At 29.9% G+C, this 11,827-nt stretch overlaps 1 protein-coding gene across 1 annotated transcript; it reads right to left on the bottom strand.

The window, feature by feature from the left end:
* Positions 1–289: 289 nt before the first annotated feature.
* On the bottom strand, positions 290–5,394 carry LOC132716112 (uncharacterized). Its single transcript, XM_060699293.1, has 6 exons — positions 5,210–5,394; positions 2,954–3,534; positions 2,522–2,680; positions 2,111–2,209; positions 881–971; positions 290–656 (listed from the first exon to the last, which is right to left on the bottom strand). Exons 2-6 carry the CDS (start codon positions 3,512–3,514, stop codon positions 292–294), a joined length of 1,275 nt encoding a protein of 424 aa, XP_060555276.1. The 5' UTR covers positions 3,515–3,534; positions 5,210–5,394; the 3' UTR covers positions 290–291.
* Between the last annotated feature and the right edge of the window lie 6,433 nt (positions 5,395–11,827).

Genomic DNA, 11,827 nt, shown 5'->3' on the forward strand with positions numbered 1-11,827 from the left:
AGGTTTAAATGTTCAATCTTCCACGGCCTAGATGTAGTGACAACAGTATATCCTTTAATGTAATTCCTGTCGGGTATACCTTCCATTTGAAACTGGTTTGTCATTTCCTGGTTAGAGGGTTTCGACCATTCGTCGAGCCCATCCATCAGAATCAGACAGGATCGTGAATCCTTTTCAAGTATTTGTTCAAGAATAGGTTCGCCGTACTGCTCCTGTAGCATTGATTGTATACTGCGTTGGTGCGAGTTATGACGCAAAGAAATGAAAAATAGAAAGTCAAAATATTTTAATTCATCTCTTACAACGAGTGCTTGGGGATCGTTTCCATTGCACTGTAAGTGTGCTAAGCACCAAGCGTGTACAATATATTTGCAGAATGCACTTTTTCCTGAGCCTGCTGCCCCTAATATATAAACGTTTTGGATTCTTCGTTCCGTTTTTGTAGAAAATATCATTAGAAGACTTGACTAGAACATCCCTTGACACCGAAACGTTTCTTTCATCTCTATCTAAGTTTTCGTCTATTAATGAAAATGTCATCCAAGGACTGGCATAAAGTTGGCCAATATCTGTGCAGTGCCGATCGGATTGCAGAGGCAACGGAGAAACTTTTACAACTCTTTCCATGTAAAGGTTAATCAAACCTTGTTGAAAAGCTTTAATAAAAATTGTTTACATTACAACATAATTATTAGATATTGATGTCAATAGGGTTTAAAAATGAGATCAAATAAATAACATATAAACAAAAATTAATATATTAACTATTAAGATATTGAATTATAATTCCAACCAAAAAAATATTTGGGATGGACTTTGAAAATATCTTACCATATAAATGCGAATTAATTAAGATTAAATTAGTCTGTAATTTAAATACCTTGTTTTTTGTTCAAATAGCTGATGTGCTCTTGCTGAAAAACACGTGCATTCTTTATTTCTACCAGCTCGTTCTGAATCTCTACCATTTTCTGGAAATTAAGTAAAAATAAATCAAAACTTAATTTAAGAATAACTGTCAGTCCATTCGAAATGGACAGGTATCTATGTATATCACTCTACCTATAGTATTATATAAACATATAGTCCTTATTTTAGATTCAAACATAGATGAGTTTTATTTTTATAAAACATACATAAAACATACTTTAAAGAACTTTCAAAATTTATAAGGGGGAAAACTCAACAGCACACACATGTCTAATGTCTATATGAAAATTGTTGAATTATCTCCCTTAATTACACACACATATAAACAGACGCACAATAATGTTAAACATGTAACACATGGAAACTATTATAAAAAAAATACTTAAAATATACTAAAACCTACTCACTATTCGTGTATCAGCTAAAATCTAGTTTCCATAATGTAGTATTTTTCTTGTAAGAATGTTACATGTACAACACATTTTGCAATAGGAATACCAGTTTATCTGTTTCACTTATAATATCGTAATTGTCATTTATACTCTCAGCTGATTGTGTTAAAACAGCTCTATCAGATTCATACAAGAAGGCATTCTAAAAGAAAATGCTGTTCATTTTCAATGCCGACCTTTCAACACATATCCTCTCTTATTCATTCATAACACAATTAGTTATCTTTTACCACCTTACATTCATTGTACGAAAATACAATATTGACATAATTATGAAGCCGATTGTTTTCTAGTTTTTCATTACACAACAGAAGCCTAATTTTATAATTCGAACCACATTTACTTAAACACCAGTTAAAAAGTTTGTTATTTATCCAGCAATGAAAATGTAAACAAGGCACCGCTCGAATGATTACAAATAGTTCACTAAATGCTAACATCCCATGTCACCTTGCACAGAAGGATTAGGTGAAACATTTTTGTCAACCGAGTCAAACGCCTTGATGAAATTTATGAAGTCATGGAAGGTCACGGTATGTATATTCCGTACATACTACATCATCTAATGAGGCTTGATTCTAATTAATTGGGAATAAATAAGGACTAACATAGAAATAAATGAATCAGATGGGCATTTCTTTTTTTTTTTCTTTCCTTTCTTTATTTTTAGTTGTCTAAAAAGAGTGTGAAGGAGAAAAATAAGATATGTTTATTATTAAATATATCACCTCTTCCATATCTTTCATACGATTTTCCATCGCTGCATTTGCAGATTGAAGAATTTCTCCTTCTGTCTGGGTTGAAAATGATATATCTTGATTTTGAATCTGTGAATATATATATATTTCCTTAGCTATAGTTATAGTATCTTTAATTTAAAATGCATGCGATGTACTGTAATAGCCAAATGAATTTATGCGTAAGATCAATATATAACGTTCGGCAAATTCGATTTTTCAGTTCATAGTCACATTTTATTACCTATTGTATACATTGTATATACTAAATAAAAAATACAATGTATATTAATTTTCTGACATGTCTTGTAGGAAATAAAAAATTACTTTTCATTTGTGCCAAGTCGTCATAGAATTACATCCAAAAATAAATGATTTTTACTTTTTTTTAAATGATAATACCTGAACGAGATTCTCTATTGCCTCAGATGCTTCCTTTCTTGAATTCAGTTGTGTACATTCTTTGAGCACATCGATCATATTTTCAATGTGTTCTTTCACTTCTTCATCACTTAATTCCATTTTTGCAGAATGTAGAATAAAGTTTCTCGATTGGAGAGCCTTTTTGATCAAACAAGCATTATTGTAGAAACACTGGTTGTTTTATTCAAGTAAATTACTATCAAATTATATTGAAAGCGTTTTTAACAGTGTTATGTTTGATATCTATTTAGGATACCACACATTTGTAAATATGATTAAATCAAAGAGCTATTTTTTATTTTTATCTATAAATTTTTGATAAGTAATACATAATGCTTAATTACTAATCCACAGTACTGAATAGATGTTTATTTCGACACATTATTAAAGAAAAGGAAGAGAATTAGGTACCTTAGCAAAAACATTTGGTCCAGTGCTGGAAAATGTTAGTAACGAACGCATTCCTTTGCTATTCAAGAAGACATGAAGTAGACCGGAGCAATCTATTTCTGATGCAGAACTCTTTTCTTCATATCCTGATGCGTTGATGAAACATTTTGCGACTGACCAAGGATCTGTACACCATCGTTTTGAGTTTGTATTCTTCCAGTTTGGACAAGGTGGGTTAGACGCATGTAGTCTAATAATCTCATCGTACATGACACCACAAACATTGTGTGGGCACATTTTATTACCTCCTGGATGCAAACAATTACATTTGATATGAAAGAGAGGACATTTTCCTTTTACTTTAACATGATTAGGTTGTAAAGTGCTGACATTACAGCTGCTGCATTGGATATCGGAGACGTTTATTTTTTCTTCAACAGTTTTCTTCAAATTACGATGTTGTTGCTTCACCATTTCATCACAAAAATCCTCCAATCCATTCTTCAGATATTTCAACCCTAAACCACCCTTGATCCAATTTCGATATCTTTTCTTTCTGTTCTGCTCCTCAACACCGTCCATTTTTAACTAGAATATTTGACCTGAAATGATATTCAAACTATACGATGTATTCACAAAGACATTCTTAAAATACAATCCGTTATAATGTAACAATAAACTTTTTAAAAAAGGTATCAAACAGACTCGTCAGTCACGGGATAATCTCACTGATAATTCAAGCAGCCCATAAAGAAACACTTAAAAGATACTAACATCACTTATATCAGTATAATATTTTTATAACAATGTCCATTTTTATTTAAACAAATACAAAAATATTTGAAAGCATTTTGACTTGTACACATAATGCACCTAAAGTAATAATTGTTCGACTTAATCAAATACCCACACAGACTTTGCAAAACAAAACTAAACAAATCAATGGTTGTTTAAACCACAGAAATACGAATGGAAATGTTTTGTTTTATCAAGAGCTCGCGGTTTAAATCAATTTAAAATACAACTAGTATTATTATTAGGGCTAAAAATAGTTAGTTCATTAATAAATGACAAAGAGTTTAATTTATTCAATAATTATCAACAAGCAAAATAGCATTAATGTTGAATAACATTTTGTCTATTAAAGTCGGTAATACTTTTTATTTTCTTGCCAATGCAAAGCCTTATAAAAGTGATTTTGTGTTTTCTGTGAAACACATATCTAATCCTCCCTTAAAAATTTGTGTTTGGTTTATTTCCGCCAATTCTTTCCTCGTGTATGATATTTTAATATTCAAAATCAAACACCATTTTCAAATTTAAATGTTGAGTTCTGCAAAAACCGGTGCTAGCAGCGTGGACGGTAAGCTCACAAAATTTACTACCGTTCATAAATAGGCTAAATCAAACTTAGCCTGCAAAAGTTTTTTATATATATAATTAGTGTTGAACGACCTTGGCCTCCATGTTAACTACTTTTATAATATATTTTAGTAGGATAATTGCACAAAAATGTGAATTACCGCAATCTTAATAATAATTACCATTTATTATTGCCAATGAAATCTTATACGCATCATTTAGTTTAAGAAATTGGTTTTTGTTTTATTTGAGAATGAAGCTATGGTTGTAAACATGTATTTTCTAAAACAAGTACGCAATAAGATTGTAGTTATCTGCAATTTGACAATGTTATCTCAGAAAACATAAATTTAGTGTACGAGATGATGGAGAAAGTTTTTCCAGTCTCATGTATTTAATTGGTCAGAAACCGACACAAGCTGCAAATTGACCAATGAAATTCCTTAGAATTGAGACAAATTTGAGAGAAAAAATACAAAATCAACCATGACATCCAAAGCCCTCTTAAAGTATTGAGTACTTACCTGATAAGTTAACTTAATAATGATTTCTTTACCAGGATAAAGTGTAACACGAATCTGTCTGTTTGTGTTATAACTCCATGTCCAACTAAATATTCTTTAACATTTGTATTCTTGTCGATTCATTTAAAAAATCTATGTAACTTTCATAATTATAACATCATATTTTCCAGTACTGATCTCTATTTAGAGTGGCCCATGTCGCTCTTACACCTTGACACATTACTCACCTAGAAAATTTTGGTGAAAAACTAAATGAATTAAATAATTTTTATAATGTAACTATTCTATTTCACTTTGCATCATCACAAACTTCAAAATACAAAAGCAACGCATGTGGAACGCCACGTGTAATTCAAAATCAATTCTATTGGTAAAACAAGCAATATAATACCTTTAAACGTGGCGTTCCTCTCCAACAAAGTTGATTTCTATCCATGCATATTACACATATTCATTATATGTGTATAGTCAATGCCGCAAATTCAAAATATTTAGCTAAATATTTTGGTTTTTATCACAACTATCTATCTATTAAGCTGTTGTATGTGTACTGCTTGGTTAAACGTATATTTTCATATGTCGTGCGCATGCCTAAAGTATTAAATATATAACATAATGGTTTCCCGATGATTCATTATAATAACGCATGAGCTTTTCCGATATGAAATTACTGTGTGAGAGCGCTGGGAAAGGTGCAAGGGATGTTAGCTGTAAGTTTCTGAAATTCTGAAAATGTTCCAAATGCATTTATGAGTATATCTTCGCATGAACGAAATGATTTATATGTGTCTAAAAAAATCAAGAATGGAGAAAAAAAATTGCAAAAGCGACGGAATGAATAAAAGTTGAAGTCACACATCGGTTATGTCTTGGCAATCAGAACGCTATTCTAATCCAATGTGTTTTTTCATTAAGTGTATTTCCTTAGACTTTTAATTTTCATCGTATATGACACAATCATGTATTTCTAATATATATACTGACATATATATATTCTCAGAGCCGTCGGGATTCTTCTGTTTAATTATATTTCCTTCATAATGCGGATGCAAAAGGTTTCATTTCCATATTGTTTCAATTGTGAAAATTTTTTGAGTGAAATTGTAATGTAAAGAGTACAAAATACGTTATGTATCGTAACTAATTCAATAAAATGAAACCTCTTTGATCAGATCGGCATGGACATCGTGAGTCTGTTCATGGGAGCAAAAATGTAGATAACATCTATATTTATGTTTCTGATGAGAGATCACGCCCCTTAGCACCGTCTTAAGCAAGATTCCATCTTAAACACTAAATGTGTTAGTATTATTGACTCTGAAGGACCAGAAAACACCTTAAAATATAATTATTTGTGTTTGTGTAGCTTAAGACCAGAAAAACACCTTAAAACATAATCATTTGTGTTTGTGTAGCTTAGGACCAGAAAAACACCTTAAAACATAATTATTTGTGTTTTTGTAGCTTAAGTACAGTAGTGTATTAAATGAGACTAAGTGAAAGCTATTGATGGCCCAAGACCACAGTTATTTTTATTATATTTTCTATACAGACGAAATTGCAAAAGAAAAGAAAAAAAATGCCTCAACTTTGCAGAACTATCCAAGAGAACAAATTATGTGTGCTGAAAATGAGGGGTTGACCGGCTTCTTTTACAATTTTTCACTTTTATGAAGTGCGTATGAAGATGTACCGTCAACACTACCGTAAACACGCTGGCATAAATGATCATTGTCCATATGCCTGTATTCAAATTGTTTTAAACTTCACATTTATCAATCATTCCATATCTCCTCTGTTAAAGCATGCACTTTTGCAATGTCCTTCTTTCAAAATTGCATATATATTCAGAATTAAACATAACTAGGTACTGTTTCTTATTTAACTACATCCGTACTGTGGGCAACCAAGGGCAAATAACGGTAGTCTTCTGTCTGGTCTTGGCATGACCATCTAGCACAGAACTAACGGGTTGTGGTTGTCATGTATATAAGATGAATACTTCTCAAGCTATATTTTCGTTACAGTTTTATTCCGGAAGCGGACATTACAGTGGTAATGTTTATTATAACCGAACAATCAAACATAAGTTTTAAAACCAAATAGATTCATTTGACATGCGATGAGACTTATGCTTCAGTTTCACCGCAAATCCCATGACTTATATTTTGCATAAAAGCTACACGTTTCATTGAAAGTTGATCACTGCATGATATATTGATATACATAGCTACTCATTTATTGTTTTGTTATCGTTTTTTTCAAAGATTTGTTATAATTTAGTAGCCCCAAAGTCTTATATATTATTAAAATATTGTTTTTGTAATGAAAATGTTTGATGGATTTTGAATTCATGGCAAAAAAAACTTAATGTGTGTGTGTTTTTTTTTTGTTGTTGTTCATTATTATAATTATTATTATTATTATTATTATTATATTAATTATTATTATTATTATTATTATTATTATTATTATTTTTTTTTTTTTTTTTTTTTATTTTTTATTAATATTGTCGTGAATTACACGATTTTGTTTTACTCCTAATCATGAGAATTATGTCTGTTTGTATTTGGCGGGAAAAATTATTATTTCTTTTACTCCAAAACTTATGAATTGTGTATGTTTGTATTTGGCGGGAAAATATTATATTTCTTTTTACTCCAAAACTTATGAATTGTGTATTTTGGTATTGGCGGGAATTTATTTCACTTATGAATTACTCCATATCATGATTTTTACATATTTTCAATGATATTCATGACTCTTTAAATTGGCGGGAAGAAACACTATATAAATGAATTACAATCTTTATTGTCGTAGTGTAAAAGTGTAAAAGAGGTAGTAGTGTAAAAGTGTAAAAGAGGTAGAAGTGTAGAAGTGTTTAAAAAGGTCGTTAAAAGGTGATTAAAAAGTATAGTTGGATGTAAAAGTGAAAATAAAATCTGAATTTAAAAGTGAATTTTGTTGTCTTCAATGTAGTAAAAGTTAAAAGGAAATTAAAGGGAAAAAGTTTAGAAAATCTGCTACAATTATTATTATTATTATTATTATTATTATTAAATTTACTTTAAACATATAATAATGGTTATTCTCAGTAATATGCGGCTTGTATTTTATTATAAAAATATTTAAATAATTTAATTATATCAATTTAAATATATTATTTTATGAATTATAGATAGAGCCGTCTAACTATCTACAATATGCAAATACGTCAGTTTTGTCTTTCATTTACTAGGCATCATTCGTCGTAATATCAGACATTTTTTTGCCAACCTATTTTCTTTTCTCTTAATTCTATTATCTTTTTGCGACAATAAAGTAATCATATCTCCTCATTGATTATGTAACACATAGATATCTACGCCATTAGAGACAGTACTTTATTTATTAAACAGCTCTATTCGTACTAATTTTGATATGCTTTCCGCCTCATTAACACCGGCCGGCTGAATAAGTTACCGTACAATCAGATCACTTTAGCTATCGATTTTCTTAACTGACATTTGGCATGTTAGATCACGAACATGGCAATATAGCTTTATATTTAATCCGGGTACAAACTGTCATGTACTTCATATTGATAATGCACATGCGTATATCACAAATCTATTTTTAGCTTTTAACGTTTTGTGGATACACTGTCAACGTTAGAAAAAATGTAAACAAAAGTAAACGAATATATTTCGAAATAGTTCATAACATAGAAAAAATGGAGTTAACGATAAAATGAGATTAACAATATATGTGTCAGGTAAGAAACACGTTTTGATTAAGTTACCCTTTAAACCTTTGCTATAGAAAAAACGGGTTGCTAATTAATTTAATATGGGGTTTAAATGGGTTTTAGCTTTTAAAATTTGTTTCCTATAAATAAAAAACTCCTTTATGGGGAAAAAAAGCCATATAGATACCTACAAAAGAATGAAATTTTTTTTTGTAAAAGGGAAAATTTTAAGGGTTTATAAATGGTTCAAAAACTTAAAAAATTTTTTTAACAAATTTTCCCAAAAAATACACAGGGGGGGTTTTTTGTAAAGAATAATTTACAAAATATTGACCTACTTGTTGAACTTATGGGATATAAAAGAATAACTTTTGTTTTAAAAAAAAAATTTTTCTTAACACATCCAAACAACCCAAACCTCTTTTTTTCATAAAAAACCAATAAGCATTTTTCGGGAAAAATTTTTAAATTTAATTTAAAAATTTTTTTACTGGTTTTCTATAGCGTAAATAATCATGTAACAAAAAAGAAATTAATAATTTTTAACCCAGTTTTGAAAGCAAATCAAACAATAAATTTTTTTTAAAAATTTACACTAAAAGGCGAAAAAAATTTAAATTTCATTAACTTTTAATAATAGGTATTATACACGTTACTATAAAATTATTTAATCAGGGCCCAATTTTTCAATTTCATGGGTTTTTTGGAATAAAAAGGCCTTTACCATTTGATAAAATATAATATTGATTATAGGGGGCCTTTTTTTCTAAACAAAATTAGTTTAACCCCACATTGAAGCGTTCAATCAATACACTGTTTACAGAGTTTATATAAAAAGAATTATGAGATAAAAAAAATCCACACCATTCAGAAAAAAAAATGTATGAAATTTTTAAAGCAGCACGCCTCAAGATTCGTGCTTTATTTTCATGAACATTTTGTAAAAATGTACTTAAGAGTAGAATAAAGTGAAGTGAACAATTGAGGTAATATACACTTAAGCTCATGTAAATTACAAAAAAAAGTCAAAATATGAAAAAAGGACTTACTGGGGATAAATACTGCAAAATCAGTCAATTATCGCACATAACATGCATATATTTTCCCCAGGTTTGATTATCTTGAAATATACTTAAGGACAATGAAAACGCACGGCCGGGATAATTGCATTTTAACAAGGAAAATATATTTCTCTTAAATATTTTTTCACAGTTTCATAAAACCGAATGCATTTTGGGTTATTTAGATACCAAAGTTATGAAAATAGCTGCATTTTGATGAAGTTATTGCCAGATGATAAAGACAAGTAACCAGAAAAATAAAAAAGTAACACTTTTGGCTAATGGTGATAGATCACAACAGATAACAGATTTAACAATTTCATGGTTTCTTTATGAAATTTAAATTTATTTATTTTTTTAAACTGTTAATTATTAAACCTGTTTTTTCACACCTTTCTAGAAATGTTAGACACAATTTAGCAATTTAAATTTTTTAAAAGAAAATGAAAATATTAAACTATAGCAATTGTAATTTTTAGAAAATCGTAAAAAGCTTACATTGAAAATGCATTATATACATCTTTGCCTCTATTAAAGGTGGCTTAATTTCAAAACCAATACTGAAGATTTGCTAGCAAATTTGTATGCAATGGTCTTAACAAAGAATTAACGGCTGGGTAGATTAGGACAATTCATCTGGCAAACTTAAAAATAAAATTTTTGAAATTACCCAAAGGGGGGAAAACCCTTTTTCTGCCATCGGCCCACAATTTCCGGTTTCACCACCCTTCACCACTACACTACGGGCCAAAGGGGCGCCAGTTTCCCGGGGACTACCCACGAAAGGGTCATAGGCACGATTACATTTTAAGAGACCTAAACTAAACGGGGGGTTCGTTTTTTAAAAGACCCTTACGGTACTTTAAACAAAAAAATTTTAACGAGTGTTTTGTTTTGGTTTTTCTTTGGGGGGTTTTTCCTTTTTGAAAATTTTGGGCATTACTATAAAAAAAATGTGTTTTTGGGGGTTTTTTCAAAAAAATTTTTTCGTTTTACGGGGTTACCATTTGTTTTTAAAAATTTTAAAATTTTTTAGCTTTAAAGTTTTTTTGGAAATTAAGTTATGATATATATCAAAAGGGATTCTAAGTTTTTGGTTTCATGAAATTTAGATCATATATCCCGGGCGTGGCGTTTAATTGCCCTTAAGGGAAATTTTTTGGGCTCACCCAAAAATTTATATGCAGCTAATAACTCAAGTTTTTGGGAATAGGTTTTTAAATATTGCTATATATACTTTAAATTGGAAAAGGGAATCTTGTAAATTTTTTCAAGACAGTTTTGGGGAAAAGGTTATCGTTTCAAAATTTATTTTAAACCGTAAAAAGGGCAGAAACCATATACAAAACCCCATTGAAAACCCCTTTTGTAAGAAAAAATTAGGGGATCTTTATTTTTTGGTTATTTTCTTTTTTTTTTAAAATCAATAAATCGTATCGTAACTTAAAAAAAAGGGTTTTTAAATAAATGATTTTTTTTTTACGGGTTCCTAAAAAAATTCAGAAATCATTAGGGGAATGGAAATTTTCTTTGGGGGATATTAAATTAAAAATGACCCCTTTTTTAAAACTTTTCCTTTCCAAAGTATAATTTTAATTTCAATAAAAATTTTCCACATGCGGGGGAATTATTTTTTGGGGTTGTTCTATTGTACTTTTTTTCAAAAACTTTTTTGTTTGTCTTTTTTGCAAAATAAATTTAAAACAACCTTGACAGCTGATGGCTTTAAATTTTCTACATTCCCCGGGGGTACGGGAAGAATGAACAGCATCCGGGCAGAACACCACTACTAAGGAAAATTTTAATTTTTCTGAAAAAAAAAAAATGAAACAATTTTACGCACCGGCCACCCCAAAACCCTACCATTGATAAAAAAAATGGGCAAAATCTCCCCTTCCCTACGGATTTCCTTGGTACTTTTATTATTTTAAACATAGGGGGGTGCGGTAAAAAAATTAAAGGTTTCTAAACCCTTTTTAATTAAAACCGGGCAGGAATCTTTTTTTTTTTTTCAAACTGTATATTTTCCGGGTTTGGGGCCAATGTCCCAAACTAACGTTTTTGGAGACTTTTGATAGGGGAAAAATCCTTTGACCAAACCCCTACCGGGGGTAAAATATGCTGAATTTTAAGGGCCTTTTCGTTTCCGAAAAGACTTATTAAATCTAAAAAAAAAAACCCCCAAAACCACCGAAAACGATTTTAGGGGGAGAAAAGAATT

This window comes from Ruditapes philippinarum, unplaced genomic scaffold (genome assembly GCF_026571515.1).
Source record: "Ruditapes philippinarum isolate M1 unplaced genomic scaffold, ASM2657151v2 ctg1806_1_1_1_1, whole genome shotgun sequence".
In the NCBI taxonomy this organism is placed as follows: domain Eukaryota; kingdom Metazoa; phylum Mollusca; class Bivalvia; order Venerida; family Veneridae; genus Ruditapes; species Ruditapes philippinarum.

Coding starts and splice junctions, on each gene's coding strand:
- LOC132716112 (XM_060699293.1), bottom strand. CDS start 3,514: ATGGACGGTGTTGAGGAGCAGAACAGAAAGAAAAGATATCGAAATTGG. Junction 2,681..2,953: donor GACCAAATGTTTTTGCTAAG/GTACCTAATTCT, acceptor TTGATCAAAAAG/GCTCTCCAATCGAGAAACTT. Junction 657..880: donor CTATTTGAACAAAAAACAAG/GTATTTAAATTA, acceptor TTTTTATTAAAG/CTTTTCAACAAGGTTTGATT.